Genomic DNA, 14,574 nt, shown 5'->3' on the forward strand with positions numbered 1-14,574 from the left:
ATAGCCACTTCCTCATGGACGCCCTCGCTTGCGACCAGCTAAAGCCTGGCAAAGATCTGCTAAATGGTGCTTGTACAGCCCTGACATAAGACAGAGCTTGATATCTGAAGCCGGTGATCAAAATTCACCACGAAGCATCTACAAAAATGTGAGTGATGTTACTTACATCATGAAATTTTCGAGAGATCTGTCGCATGTTTATATGTCAGGACAGGATTCGGCGTCATTTATCTGCATTGTTAGCTCTGACCTGAATTTTTAGGATGCGAAATCTCAGTATCAGAGGCCGTAAGGGTCGCAGCGACTCGGATGGTCCGAAGCATCACTTCGCCATTTCCACGCTTCGCGGTTTACAGCAGCCAGAATCGTCGAAGAAACTATATAAGCTGATCAAGTCTGAGAACCATGCAATTAGCGCTTACGAAACTGCAGGACGTGAGAGTTTGTCTATTGCGTCTCAATTGTCAGAATGGGGAGAAGACACCGGTGATGATGCTGTTTCTGAGATTAGTGACAAGCTGGGAGTCTTACTTGCGGAGATCGCTGAGCAGGAAGACCAGTTCGCATCAAGCTTAGAGGAATCTCGAAGCATCTTGAAACAAATTAGAAATACAGAAAGCAGCATTCAGCCAAGCAGAGATCAAAAGGTCAAGGTATCCTTCCATCGCTATTCTCAATCTGCAGGAGAGAAGCGCTAATTCACCAAAAGATCTCTGACGAGCTTCAAAAGCTGAAGTACAAGGAGCCAACCAGCACAAAGATTCCAGCACTCGAACAAGAACTTGTGCGAGCTGAAGCTCAATCACTTGTTGCGGAGGCTCAACTTACAAACGTAACCCGCAGAAAATTTAAAGAGGCGTACGCTCTCCATGCGGCTGCAGTGCTCGAGCGCGCCGAGAAACAGGCTATTTTAGCTCGTCAGGCACAGAAACTGCTTCTCTTGCTCGACGATACTCCGATTGTCCCAGGCGAAAGTCATGAGCCTTTTTCAAAAAATGAGGAAGCTAGGCAGATTCTCAGTGACGCGGAGGACGAGTTGAAAGCTTGGCAGCCGAGTTGGGATCTGCCAAAACAGACAGCAACGGGCCAAGACGACATGGCAGTACCGCAAGGCGTTGCAACTGGTAGCATTATGGATGAGAACTCGTCCGGTGAACACCAGACTGATGGAAGTACTGCAGATGCCACGTTCAACGCTCCGGGCACATCACATGCACATACATGAGATGCCTAACGCAAGAGTGAGACGGCTGTGAGTGCTTGGTTGTCTTCGATACACGACATGCCAGGGCGAAGTCTTCGGAGATTAAATACTGTTTAGTACGATAAGTATTATTGTTCTCCAGAATACAGTATATGGAAAGTTTTGAGTTTCCCCACGTCTTAGTAACTCAAGGAAGCGTATTGTGTAGTGTAATCACAGTTATGTTTATGCCCCTCCGAATTTCCACATGGCGTCCATAAATGCGTATAATTGAGCATGTAAAGATACTAAAATTTGGATGCGGAAGATGCATCAAGTCCTTGCCCTTTCGGCACCTTTTTCTTATGCGCCTGTAATTTATCTACCTCACTGGCCTTCCAGAAGTGGGGAGCAACTTCGTTGAGCCAACTTGCCTCGATAGGTGCCACACCTCTCATCCAATCTCCACTTGTGATGACGAGCTCATGGAACATAACCACCTTAGGTTTATACGCTTGATCCTGTGCCGAAAGGACGCTGCTTGGATGTATCTTCACGCTCATGTTTGTCCTTAGCGTCCGATAATGGTGACCATCCCGTTGCAGAATTGCTGTATTACTGAAAAATCCAGAGAGTAGCGCCTTTAGTATCGGCACATGTTCATTGGATCCAACGCTAGAGTCTGGAGGGATTTCAACGCGGTCACAAAGTGCTTCCAATTGCTCTCGCACAAGGCGTGCGCGTTGCAAGGAGCGGTATTGAAGGAAATTTTCACGGCACCAAGGGACGCTGTACTCAGCATCAACCCAAGCGTTGTACACATTCAGTAAGGTGAGGTGGTCGCCGCCTTCCTTGTGGGTAAAGCGTGCTCGTGCGCTATCTGCATGCACCTTTTGATCTTTCGGTCGGAAAAAGAGATTTGCTGATTCATCGAGCATGGCAACAATGGTAAGAACTTCTTGCACACACCCGTACTTGTGGCTAGCGATAAGAGCAGCGGCAAGCCGCGGATGCGAAGGGATTTCGACCATTTGGCGGCCAAGACGAGTGACACGTCCATCACTCGCCAGGGCCCCAAGCATGTAGAGAAGCTCAAGCGACTTGATCAGAGAGTCCGGCGAAGGCGCATCAAGAAAGTCGAAGTCGATAATGTTGTCCACGCCAATGGTTTTAAGAAATAAAACAGCGCTTGTAAGATCACTACGTTGGATCTCGGGAACAGGTTCCTCCTGCAGCTCTGTGTAGAAGTTGTACTTGGTGTACAACCGTAGGCACGTGCCAGGGCCCACACGACCGGCACGACCAGCTCGTTGTTCAGCGGATGCACGGCTAATTGGTGTGGTTTGCAAGGAACTTGTGCCTGTCGAGGGGTTGAACACGTTTTCTTTTGCCAAACCTGTGTCTATGACGTATTTGATCCCATCAATAGTCAGAGAGGTCTCGGCGATGTTCGTGGCCAAGACAACTTTGCGTGCGCCTTCTGGTGTTGGCTCAAATATCTTAGCCTGCATCTCGGATGGAAGTGTCGAATAAATGGGAGAGACAATCAATGGTCGCACGCGATTCCCGAGTTTACGCATGGTTTCCTCGATCTGCTCGACACCCATGTCGATATCCTCTTGACCCGTAAGGAATACCAGAATATCGCCACCGATAGGCTGCGATATGTGTATTTGAAAGACGGTCGTTATTGCTGCATGCAAATAATTTGCCTCCGGCGATTGGGCGAACATCTTCTCAACTGGATGCGTTCTTCCCGGAACGTGAAATATCGGACAATCGTCCAGAAAGCTTGCAAACTTCGCCGAATTCAATGTGGCAGAACTGATGATGATTTTCAAATCGCTTCGGGCTCTGCTCAGGTCCTTTAAGAATGCGAGAAGCATGTCGGTGTCTAGTGTACGCTCATGAGCCTCGTCAAGCATGATGACGCCGTATGCACTTAAGGTTGGATCAGACACCAGCTCACGCAGAAGCATGCCATCGGTCATGAATTTTATCTTGGTTTTATCCGATACTTTGTGCTCGAATCGAACGCTGTAGCCCACCTCAGCGCCCAGTCTCGTGCCACGCTCTTCGGCTACACGCGCGGCGACGGACATGGCCGCCACTCGACGGGGTTGCGTGACACCAATCATGAGACCGTTGTTGATGTTCTCTTCTAGAATGTATTGAGGGATTTGGGTAGTCTTGCCAGAGCCAGTCTCCGATGAGACTATCATATTCTGGTGATCCTTCAAGGCTGATACGAGCTGCTCTCTGTATGCATACATTGGTAACTCTTTTCTTTTTTCCTTGATTGTGGCCTCTTTTTTGAGCTCAGCGTCGAGCTGTTGCTGAAATATTAACATCTCTTTGCTCATGGTCCCGGGAATCTTTCCACCGCTGATGAAATCAAGTTTCTGGCTTTCATCGAAGACATATTCGTAGTCCTTTGCGTTGATGCGTTGAGAACGAAGATTCGCTGTAGCTGTCGCCCTCCGAGTTTGCTCTTCTTCCCAAAGCTGAAGATCGCTGACACCCTCACGTTCTTTATTACGTTTATTGAGCGTCTCGCTCTTACTTGACCGATCATAATCTTGCATGTAAAAGCCGTCACGGTCCTCAGCTACATCGCGGGCATGCAATCGTGCTTCAGCGAGCTCGAGGAGTTCCCTATTCTTGGCGAATTCGCGCAGCTCCCGCTCCGTAAGATCAGGATTTGTACGCTCCTCCTCAGCCTCTTCCTCAACTTGTTTCCTGAGGAGGTAGACTTTTTCGGCTTCACGCTTGCGTAAGTATTGCTGCCTCGACTTCAGTCGAACGTCTTTCATATCCCGTTTAGAATCATCGTCTTTGGTTTCCCCGCGTTTATCCTTGTCCTTAAGTCTCTGCTCGAGTTCCTCCAGCTCTTTCCGGTCACGCTCTCTTTCACTATCCTCAGAAACTGACCGGGTAGGTGGTTCAGACACGGAGTAGTCGACACGCCTGCGTTTCTTCCATTCCGGCTCTTCGATATCTTGCACCTCTTCCTCAGATTGTTCGCCCCATCTTTCATCATAGTCGTCTTTCTTTGACCGAAGCGCGCGTCTTCCCTTACTTTTGCTTATTTCTTTATTTTTCTCTTTACTCTTTTTAGTGCTATCAGTATTCGGTGAAGCCGGCGCGGTGTTGGACTCCAAATCCTCGTTCATCGCGACCATGGCATAGCGCCTTTTCTCATGCTTAGGAGGGACTGCTGACACATTATCTCTCTTCGATGATTTACTGCCCGTGCGCTTGAACAGGTTTTCTGCAAAGACTTTGATGTCTTCTTTTTTACCATCTAGCAGCGTAGATAGTTTCTCGTACAGTTCTGAGGCAGTCTTTGAGCTGGATGCTTCAGCAAGTACAAAGTCGACAATGACCGCATCCGCGCCTCCAAACTTGACCAGAGAGTCTGAGACATACGTTTTGTCGTCCATGATGAACACACTGCCCTGCCCTCGTGATCTTAGCAGCCCGTCACAATGTCTTTTGCTAGTCTTGTGCGCCGCAGTTTGCTTGACAGTTGAATCCCTACTTCGTGATGCGTAGCTTATGGGAGAGCCCAGCCATATTTTAAACTTCAAAGGCCTGTCCGATGTTCCCGCACACAGTGTTCGGTGTCGCAGCGCGCATGGTGAAGCTTGTGTGGCTCATGGTTCCAAAAGGTTCGTTCTTTGAGTGCACTGCCGTTTTCCGCCTAGCGCGAGGTTCGAAAGGACCCCGTAGTCATGAAGAGCAACATATTGCATGCGCAGCCTACACTAATCATAATCACATCAAACAATTACCTCAAGATAAAGGCTTACCACACAAGACGTTTGCAGCTTCTTTCGCGTTCACGCCCACGGCGTACTGTTCTCTACAAAGAGTGCCTACAACTGAACGGGTCGATATGGCAGAAGCCGAATTGCGCAGTGTGAGCAGGCAGCTCCAACAAGCTCTTCACCATAACAACTTCCAGCAGTGTCAACAGCTCTTGTCCAAAGCAAAAATTGCCTTGTTGCATCTAAATGCTCTCATTCCATCACCACAGACGCCAACCAGCCACTTGCTCGCTGCGAGGGAGATGCTGGAACTGGGTGCCATTGTGTCTATTCGCATGAACAACGAACAGTCTCCCGATTCTTTCACTCGCTATTTCCAGCAATTACAACCATTTTACGCGCTCCCAAAATCGCAACTTCCCACCGAGCACAGCCAGCAGAGCAGGATAACGGGATTGTACTTGCTACTCCTTCTCAGCACCGGTGATTACGGAGGCTTCCACACCATGCTGGAGACTTTGGAGATGGCCAAGGGAGGGGCAACCGCAAAAGGTTTGGAGGATGATGAGTTCATCCAGTACCCTGTACGCTTGGAACAAGCACTCATGGAGGGAAGTTATGATCGCGTATGGCAGGAGACAAAAAGCTCCAGTATACCTAGCGAGGAATACGGCATTTTCTCGAGCGTAAGTTCTAATTTGATAGCTTCTTCTTGTTTGTGCTCACAACTACTTCGGCAGTTTCTGATCAACACCATCCGTGACGAGATTGCCTCTTGCTCAGAAAAGGCGTACGCTTCCGTGCCGATCTCAAACGCTAAAAACCTCTTCTTCCTTGATTCAGAAGGCGCCGTGGTCCAGTTTGCCCAGTCACGAGGCTGGACTGTAAAAGATGGTAGAATTTATTTCCCGCATCAGGACAAAGATCTCCTAGCCAGTGAAAAGGATATCTTAAGCGCAAGCGACCAGGTCATCGAAAATACACTGGGGTATGCTAGAGAGTTGGAGACTATTGTGTGATTTTCAGCGCCTGTACCCCCTCCGGTTCTTCACAGTGCAATCTATTTTACTGAATTGCTAGAATCCACGTAAATTCAAAGTCAGTCTTTAACTCGGAGGCCATCATAAGACGCCCAAGGAATTGAAAAGACAAAGAATTGTACAACATATCCGATAGCATCGTTCTTGCATTAGATCAGGACTATCAATAGCAAAACTTGCACATTTATGAGACAGATGGGCTTTATTTGTATCCTTTCAAATTCGTTTCCAGTCCATTAACCACCATCATGGAGCAGTAATCATGATAATTACATCTTGCCGCTTGCATAAGCAACACGTCTTGTCCTCAGGGAGATTTGGCCAGCCATGTCCAGTGATCCCGTCTTCTTGCAAATAAATTCTTGCAATTGAAGACTGTCGCCTCCTATGACTGTCGTATTTTTTTTCATGACATGAGATCCAACTGTCGATGTGGATCTCAGTCCTCATAAATATATCAGTCTCTAGCACATTCATATATGTTTGCTCGCCTGACAACGGATACTTTCACTTGGAACTAGTTTTTTCGGGGACGTCGACGAATCCTGTGAAAGGCCTAGATGTAGATTAAGCTACAGTAGGACAGTGTGAATTCAGGATGCCATCTATGTGCCATTTTGTCATGTCGGCGCAGGTGCTTAAAAAAGGGGGGATTATTTTGCTGTGGGGCAAACTTCTTTATCTGAAGGGTATAACTGAGCACTTGCGAGCTAGATCTTCTTGATTTCCATAACAGTCTTGACACCATGTAGTTCCCGGACAGAATGGAAGCAGTCATAACTACTCGTAGTTGGGGACCCCCTCCGATGCTCATGGACAAGACCGGGAGAACAATAACATCGGACTTGCTGCTGTGGCAAGGGTTAAAATTCCCGAAAAGCAAAGCTGCGACGAAAATGCTTAAAAGATCAATCAAAATTGCAAATGCTAGATCACGTCATCCTCATTTAGTGCATGGCGTTTGAAATGGCACTTGATTGCGGCAGGAATACCTACCACGGGTTGAGACAGTACTCTAAGCACAAGATGTTTCGTGACATTGTGTAGCGAGCTTGGTATAAGGTCGAAGTAAGAAACAACTAGTACAGGACGTTCCACGACATTATGAAATTGTCATTACGATTCGTTCATCTGGTCACTGCTCCACGACTTGGCCAATGTTCCTGATCGCGTAATGTACAGATATTATGACTGAACTATCACTCAGCTATGTCAAGACACTGAGATAAGAATCTGCTTTGTCGCTAGGGTAAACCTTCTATTTCCATCGCTTACCTGTTTTTTCAATTCTCATGTAGGGGCTACGGCTTTGCTTCGAAGGCTGAGTGTGCTCTTAAGAGCTCCGGGTTTTGTGCTGCAAACCCACACACAATCACCTAACGCAGTTCGGGCTTCTTCGCTAAATTCACAATGGGAGGTGGGCCATCAGAAGTTGGATATGGTGGTTGCACAACACCTTGCGGTGTTGCCGTGGAGCGTATGCTTGTAGACTCAGAATGTCCTTGGATTGGTGTCTTCGGCGGAACGGGTGGTGGATGATTTGACGCCACGCTACTGCTAAGGATGCTCGAACCGTCAGGCCTGGAAATGCTCGTCCGGGTCTGCTCGCTGCTAGCCCTCGGCGAATAGTCGTACCGAGAATGGTGGCTAGATGTAGGACGTTCGACGTATATAGCGGGTTCATCTGCCATGACAATAAATTTGTCGTCTTCAGACGGTCGGTGGTACGTTGGACTCAATAATCTAGGGTTTGGATGTTGTTGCATGTGCGGAGGAACGTCTTCGCCCGGAAGCTCAACAGCACCGACAACAGCGGGTGGTGCAGGTTGATTGAGTTGGTTAAGCTCCTCGATAGGCACTTCCCAGCTCAGTCTGTTATCAGGTTGACCATTCAGAGCACGATTCCAACGGTCGTTCGCTCTTCGAATGGCGCCAAGTTTCCGAGCAGCATCTTGTGTCATGTTTTGGACCTCCGGTTCTGCAAGGTAGCGCCTGGTGTTTGTGCTGATCTCGGCGAGACGATTCCACTCGTTCATCCCAAACTCGCCAACACCGACGTCTACATTGAGCCGATAATAATTTTCAAGAGGAACATTACGATCGAACAAGTGTTTGTGAATCATGTACTTGTGTGTTTCTTCACATCCCTCGATTTTCGAAATGAGCCTTCGCCTTGCTTCGGCAAAATCACCCATTCCACTTGACACGAAGCCCTCCCACCAAAGATGTTGTTGTGAGTTCGTACCGTTCGGACGCTTGCCAGTGCCTATTGAGATCAAGACGCCGACTTCTCGACCCGGCCACTCGTTGAGAACAGCTTCGTCTAGGGCAACTGGTGCAGGATTGTATTTGCCTGCTCCTTCGTCCAAAAACACGGACTGTCCTATTTGAATCGGCTTGAAGGCTAACGCAGTTGCGGCGGTCGCTCTGCCGGCTTGCCATATCATGCATTTCTCTTCAGGTGCAGGTTCTCTTCGCGAGTCATACGAACGTAAGAGGACAGGCGGGGCACTCTTACCGGTACCTTTGTAAACTGCCGTGACTGCACTAGATTGAGATTAGTTCAACCATTACGGTGCCATAGACTCAGCGGGTCTCACGTTTTGGTCCTGTTTTCTCTTGCGTCATACAGCAATGCATTGGGATTTCCCCACCTCGCAGCTGCAAACTGTCCACTAAAGTTTCTAATCGGTGTTGTCCCAATCTGGCTATATCTGCTCGCCGAACTGAGGCTTCTCTCAACCCTTGGGCTGTTGGGTGAGTAAGAAGTCCCGGGTCGCATTGGCAAGGCTGGCGACTCGGGTGGACTGTCGCCCTGATCATTTCCTTCGTATTCGTACACGGTGTGCTCCCGCACACACTCTCGTATCGCCTCTTCCAATTTCGACGCCTTGAAAAGTGTAGATCGATAAGGGATCCCGGCGATGGTCTTGTCCGTCTCGAACACACGCTTTGTCATGCGCACATAAACATCCTTGCATGTTTCGATGTCCATTCTTAATCGGCCGAGCATTAACGCTATCAAACCACCGGTTCCTGTACCGACAATAAGGTCAAAGTGCTCGCATGGCTTGGGTATCTCGTTCCGTTTTGGCGCTCGTCCTTCTATCTCGACGAAGGTCCTGTGCATAAGTTCTTGTAGGATGATGAGCATGGAGTAACCTCTGACTCCGCCCCCATCTGCGTCTATCCGTTAGTTGCGATAGGAGACATTCGTCTGTACGGCGATGAACATACCGAGCGACAGAATTCGCAAAGGCGGTCCTCTTGTCGTATCTTTGCGACGCAGGCCGCCGTAGTCCATGACTGAAGACGAATCTTGCGCCCGCAGGCGCTCGATGTGCTGCGTCCTCTGAGTGCTGCGTGCCACGGCAGCGATTCCAATAGCGCTAAAGCTGCCCTTTGCTGCCGCGTTAAGTAGAGCCTGGGTTTGTTTGGTGTCCGAATGCGCCGGAATGTGATGCTGACGTTGACTGGCGATTGCTTTTCAGGTACGTGGCAAGACTCGGATACTGAAGCTGACTGTATGTCGTTGTTCTTTGGGGACGCTGGTCCGTTCGCTGGACTGCCTGGCCGGCACAGGTCTTACTTTTCTGGCTTGGTTAATCGTTGAGTATTTGGACGGCGAAGAAAGACGAAGGATGTGGGCACGACTGCGAGTTTGCGCCGAGCTGCGGGCCCTAACTGTTGCCACAGTTGTGGCAGGATCTCTCTCTCTCATTCGACGGCGCTTCTGAAGCGAACCACGCTGCAAAGGCTGTATGCGAAATGGCGAATGCTGGTCGCTGGTCGCTGGCTGCTGGCTGTTAGCTATGTCTTGGTTTGCCTACGCTCAACAACGTCATTGGCTGCGTCGACCTTGGCCTGGCCTCTGCCGTCACACCCAGTAGGCGCAGCAGCAACCACCACCCGCGGTCGCCGAAAAGGTTCCCGCTTCACCATTTGGCCCAAAACACTGTCGCGAAGGACCAGAGTTCGACGGCGGCTGTCCACCTTTAGTCGGAAAGCTTCTCGACTGCGGGTTCTCTACGACTCAAGCCTGTTCTCGGGCTGGCTCATGCGACGCCGGAATCGCCATTTGTATGTCAGCATGGCATTCAGACAAAAACAGCACGGCTGAATGTCACGCGCGTATCGCGTGGCGGAGTAAACGAGAAGGATAGGCGGCCGCGTTGCTACGAGGCTGATGGGCAGGACGCTTTTTGAGTGACTTGCTGCGAAACGAACAAGGGCAGAGACCAGATGAAAATCAAATCACGTGCAGCCAAACTGGTTCCTTATTTATTCAGAGAATTACGAGTTCTGTCCTAGGAGGTTAAGCTTTCAAGATGCTCTGAGCGGCGTTGCAACGCAACCGCTTCCCCTCTACAGATGATGGTGCAGGCCCTATGTTTCGAAGCGCGCTGTCTGGCCCCATTTTGACAGCATCATAGTCGCTAGTCGTTGTGAACTTGCCTAATATCTCGTCCTTTCTGTCCTATCGCGCTGCTTCATGCTCCGCTCCCTACGATTTGACCTTGAATTTCATCTTGATTCCCATCGAAGCCAGTTCCGAATTCAGGTACATCAAGACACCAGGTGTGCTCACCACGACCACGTCTTTACCTCCGACGTATGATGCGCCTGTACCGTCCTCCCACACTTCACTTTTTGGCTCAAAACCCTGCGCGGGTTTTGCACAAGTCCTGCATCTTGCCATCTGCAACCCTCTGGGTCCTCTTCTTCGGGCACCGCCGGGCATTACAGGCATCGGAGATAAAAAGCTTCCACATGTTTTGCATATCCACGCTTTGGTATGGTCGCTGCAGTTAAATAATCGATCTTGCAAGAGATATGCAGTACCGTGTGCCAACAATGCATCACGCTCCATTTCTCCCACGCGGATACCACCACCCTTCTTTCTCCCCTTAATTGGCTGGCCTGTAAGGCGGTTGTTCTGACCAGTCGTTCGCACCTGATACTTGTCGTTGACCATGTGGCGCAGACGCTGGTAGTACACGACGCCGATGTAGATATCCGCTGCAAGCTCAGTCCCGGTGATGCCAGAGTACATAGGCTCGTTACCGTAATAGTTGTAGCCCGCCTTTTTCAATTGATGTCCAAAATAATCAACGGCAGTGTCATTCTCATCAAATGTGAATGGAGTGCAATCCTGGGCCAGACCATGCAAAGCTCCAGCCTTGCCGGCGAGTGACTCCACAAACATGCCTATCGTCATACGAGACGGAAATGCGTGAGGGTTGATAATGACGTCAGGTTGGATGCCGGATTCTGTAAATGGCATATCAACCGACGGCCACTTCTGTGAGCAAACACCCTTTTGTCCGTGTCGCGAAGAGAATTTATCACCAATAACTGGGGAACGAGGAATACGAAGTTTAATGCTGACGGCCTGCAAAGGCTTGTTTCCATCCTCTGTACCAATCAAACGCACTTCCTCAACGAACGCATCTTCGTCATCTTTGTATCGGTGCGCGATCGAGACGCCATCTCGGTTGACGTACGAATTAGTTGCGGCATCATGCATCACGCTGTGTGATACGGCAAAGACATCTCCCTTTCTGAGCAGCTGTCCAATAGCTGGCAGGCCATCGTCATCGATTTTCAACTTCCAGTCAGATCTCTGGAGGCCGCCAGGGGCAAAACCAAACATGCTTGTTATTCTGGCTGCTTGGGCTCTTGCGGATGATCCCTCTTGAAGGTTCAAAATCTTTGTCTTGTAAATCGTGCCATGACCAAAGCCTCTTTCGTGAGCGGACTTGTTTATTATCATAGCATCATCCATATCATAACCTGTGTAGGATATAACTGCAACCACAGCATTCATTCCGTTAGGGAAGTTATCAAGTCCGTATGCATTGTGTAATGGAGGCCGTACGATTGGTGTTTGTCCAGTTTGAAGACGATATGTCTTGTTATCTGTTCGGTGCCGAATGGCTGTTCCAGGTGTACCCATGGATTGTTTACCCATCTGACATTGGTACATATTTCTTGGTGACTGATTGAAATCAGAAAACGGCGTTTGATTTGCAACAATGGAGAATATGTTGGTAGGATTAATCTCAACGTGTGTAGATTCACCGGATATGATTTCCGGTTCAGTACAGGCGATTGACATGAACGGTTGTTCGAACGGACCAACGTAGTCAGTTTTCTCAAGAGGAAGATAGCGGACCGGCCTATAAAAACGTGCTGGCTGTGAGGCCATGTAGATGCCAGGGTACTGCCCACCGTTGGAATTCGGTACGAAGCCAATCTCCAATTCGACGGGCACTCCATGCGAACCTTCTACTTTCCAGTGCCGTAGGGAATCATGTATAGTCTGGGCTTGCTTCGGTGTACAGAAACCAAGAATGCGACCATCCAGCTGGACTACGATGCTGTCCGTCAACAAAGCTGTGCCGTTCGGTACGGCACCCATTTGAGACACTAGTTCGGGTATTGTCGTCGTATCAAGAGAGTCCACCGCGATCAGACATTGGTGGGCAAGATGGTTGAGGAGGCCACAAGGACCGCCATCGGGCGTGTGGACAGGACATAAGAAACCCCAACTCTCAGGAAGCAGCTTTCGCACGGTCGTTGTTCTGAGCTCTTGGAAGAAGCTACCTCGATGAATCATTCGAAAATGACTGATAAAACGATAAAAGTTGATCTTCTCCGCCACGACTGTGAACCCGGACGTTTGTTGGATATCCAAGCCGCTAGTGCTGTTCAGATTTCCTGTAGACATGAAATAGTCCATCAGCTGTCCAATGTTCTCTCCAGTCATACTCTTGAATATCCTTGAACTGAAGTCTTTCTGAAACTGAGACGACGTGAAAGGTTGGTAGCCGTTGTTTCGTCCCCAGTCAGCCAGGGCTCTCCGCATCGACTGTAGCCAGTCATCTAGTTTCTCTTTTATGATCATACCGTACAGGAAACCGCCCAACAGTACCTCCTGGTTCGAGACAGCATCGGGATTGTCAACGGCGCATTCACCTTCGACAAGAGCATAAAGTTTTCGGATCATGAACAAGAGCATATTAAACTTGTCGAAATCTTGGCTTGGGGTGACATTTACGCAGCCGAGATGAGGCAAAACAACCTTCCGCAGGAACTCGGTTCCCGCTTCGTAGTCTGTGGCATCTTCTGCAAGTCCCAGCACCACTCTAAATTTGCTGCCGAGATAAGACCGTGTCTTGGCCTTCCCATGTAAACCGTACGCTTTGTAAGTTCGCAAGAGCAACTCAACACGATCCATGACAAACTGTTTCTGGCTTAAGCCTTTTGAGCCGGCCGAGCCGACCAGGCCCTCAAAGATTTCGCGATCATTGGTTTCGATCAATGCCTTCAATATCATAACTACGGGCACCAGATACTCGTTTTTCCTCCATGAGAACCGGAAGGTAACATTGCCGTCGCTGAGATAATGCAAGACGTTTGTTTGAGACGTTTGATCTGGGCGGACGGAGCGAAGCTGGATGCCAAACTTAGTGTAGGACGTGCCCCGGTTCGTGAAGGAGGGTCGGATGATTGCCATGGGGAAGTTGCGCTTTCCTGTAATCAGCATCCGTATCAACTTCTCGTTGCCGTTGATGATGAAGTATCCACCAAGCTCCTCGCTTTCTTCCTTTGCCTGGATCAGTTCTGCCGGAGACATGCCTTCGAGATGGCAACGATTGGATCTCAGCATGATGGGCACACTGCCTAGTTCTCGTTCCATCTGGATCCACTCGCCATTGTTGATCTTGTATTCTATCCTCGCGGTCAATCTACCTTTGTACGTCGAGTGCCGTTCACGGCACTCTCGAGGTAAAACTTCTCGCCTCCACACGTTGTTCTTGTTAGAAGCAGGCAAAGTCGGCTTCTGTAAGAAGACCTGGCTGATTCGAACGTATAATTTATTCCGTAACGGCGCCTTCCCTGGCTCCAGCTGCGGATTGCCATCGAGAAAAGTCTTGGTCCCAATTTCCTTGATGCCCTCCTCGATGATACCGCCGGGGGCAAAGATCTTGTTGAACGACTTGATGTGCGGATCGACCGTCGCGGCGAGCATGGGATACGCGGTCTTATCCTTGGGCGGGTTTGTGAACAGCCGCTGCCGTCTGGCGGTGTCGAAGTCGACCGTCCATTCGGTGTTGGTTTTTGATCGGGTCGAAGTACGAGACATGGTAGTCAAGGCCTCGGAGTCTCAAAGAACAAGAGACACCACACGATCGGAGGACGGGGAGCACTCAGTCACGCAGCAGTGGACATTGGGAGTGAAAAAAGAAGGGCAGGGTAAGGCAGAGCAGGACAGAGCAGAAGAGAGCAGAGCGGAGCAAAGGTACGAAACACTAACTCAGCAATAGGCTCGCGAGCGGACGCGAGCTGCTGCGATGGGGGTGTTTCCAAAAAATTTATCTCGACTCACTTGGCTGAACCTGGCTACGCCTGCGGCTCGGGTTGTCCTTTATCGATAAGAGCGGATGTCTTGGCGCCTTGGCGTCTATGGACCCAACCACTGCCGAAGGACCACCCTCTCGAAGCCCTCCACACTTCCTTGGCCGGCTCTTCCTGTTGCGTCTCGCCTGAGTAACGTATTGGTGACCGTAACTTAACC

The 14,574-nt window shown here is 49.6% G+C and overlaps 5 protein-coding genes across 6 annotated transcripts; 2 read left to right on the top strand and 3 right to left on the bottom strand.

The window, feature by feature from the left end:
* Window positions 1-263: 263 nt before the first annotated feature.
* On the top strand, window positions 264-1,225 carry PV09_05621 (uncharacterized protein; the record flags this gene model as incomplete). Its single annotated transcript, XM_016359147.1, has 2 exons — window positions 264-653; window positions 710-1,225. The coding sequence occupies 2 exons, from the start codon at window positions 264-266 to the stop codon at window positions 1,223-1,225; spliced, it is 906 nt and encodes a 301-aa protein (XP_016212826.1).
* An 88-nt stretch (window positions 1,226-1,313) lies between these two features.
* PV09_05622 lies at window positions 1,314-4,824 on the bottom strand. Of its 2 annotated transcripts, none has more exons than XM_016359149.1 (2): window positions 4,613-4,824; window positions 1,314-4,397 (listed from the first exon to the last, which is right to left on the bottom strand). In XM_016359149.1, exon 2 carries the CDS (start codon window positions 4,363-4,365, stop codon window positions 1,492-1,494), a length of 2,874 nt encoding a protein of 957 aa, XP_016212828.1. In that variant the 5' UTR covers window positions 4,366-4,397; window positions 4,613-4,824; the 3' UTR covers window positions 1,314-1,491. The 2 variants fall into 2 exon arrangements, with proteins under 2 accessions (XP_016212828.1, XP_016212827.1); XM_016359148.1 differs by having other exon boundaries at window positions 1,314-4,527.
* A 125-nt stretch (window positions 4,825-4,949) lies between these two features.
* PV09_05623 (uncharacterized protein) lies at window positions 4,950-6,250 on the top strand. Its single transcript, XM_016359150.1, has 2 exons — window positions 4,950-5,639; window positions 5,694-6,250. Exons 1-2 carry the CDS (start codon window positions 5,082-5,084, stop codon window positions 5,970-5,972), a joined length of 837 nt encoding a protein of 278 aa, XP_016212829.1. The 5' UTR covers window positions 4,950-5,081; the 3' UTR covers window positions 5,973-6,250.
* Window positions 6,251-6,952: 702 nt separating this feature from the next.
* Window positions 6,953-9,839, bottom strand: PV09_05624 (uncharacterized protein). The gene is made up of 3 exons (XM_016359151.1): window positions 9,231-9,839; window positions 8,594-9,173; window positions 6,953-8,540 (listed from the first exon to the last, which is right to left on the bottom strand). Exons 1-3 carry the CDS (start codon window positions 9,295-9,297, stop codon window positions 7,370-7,372), a joined length of 1,818 nt encoding a protein of 605 aa, XP_016212830.1. The 5' UTR covers window positions 9,298-9,839; the 3' UTR covers window positions 6,953-7,369.
* Window positions 9,840-10,230: 391 nt separating this feature from the next.
* Window positions 10,231-14,356, bottom strand: PV09_05625 (uncharacterized protein). Its single transcript, XM_016359152.1, has one exon. The coding sequence runs from the start codon at window positions 14,140-14,142 to the stop codon at window positions 10,498-10,500; it is 3,645 nt and encodes a 1,214-aa protein (XP_016212831.1). The 5' UTR covers window positions 14,143-14,356; the 3' UTR covers window positions 10,231-10,497.
* Between the last annotated feature and the right edge of the window lie 218 nt (window positions 14,357-14,574).

This window comes from Verruconis gallopava (assembly GCF_000836295.1).
Source record: "Verruconis gallopava strain CBS 43764 unplaced genomic scaffold supercont1.18, whole genome shotgun sequence".
Lineage (NCBI taxonomy): Eukaryota > Fungi > Ascomycota > Dothideomycetes > Venturiales > Sympoventuriaceae > Verruconis > Verruconis gallopava.

Excerpts from the sequence above, each read along its gene's own strand:
- PV09_05622 (XM_016359149.1), bottom strand. The coding sequence starts at position 4,365 with ATGGTCGCGATGAACGAGGATTTGGAGTCCAACACCGCGCCGGCTTCA.
- PV09_05623 (XM_016359150.1), top strand. The coding sequence starts at position 5,082 with ATGGCAGAAGCCGAATTGCGCAGTGTGAGCAGGCAGCTCCAACAAGCT. Across the intron at positions 5,640-5,693 it reads AATACGGCATTTTCTCGAGC|TTTCTGATCAACACCATCCG; the intron begins GTAAGTTCTAAT and ends CTACTTCGGCAG.
- PV09_05624 (XM_016359151.1), bottom strand. The coding sequence starts at position 9,297 with ATGGACTACGGCGGCCTGCGTCGCAAAGATACGACAAGAGGACCGCCT. Across the intron at positions 9,174-9,230 it reads TTTGCGAATTCTGTCGCTCG|ATGGGGGCGGAGTCAGAGGT; the intron begins GTATGTTCATCG and ends GGATAGACGCAG. Across the intron at positions 8,541-8,593 it reads AGAGAAAACAGGACCAAAAC|TGCAGTCACGGCAGTTTACA; the intron begins GTGAGACCCGCT and ends ATCTCAATCTAG.
- PV09_05625 (XM_016359152.1), bottom strand. The coding sequence starts at position 14,142 with ATGTCTCGTACTTCGACCCGATCAAAAACCAACACCGAATGGACGGTC.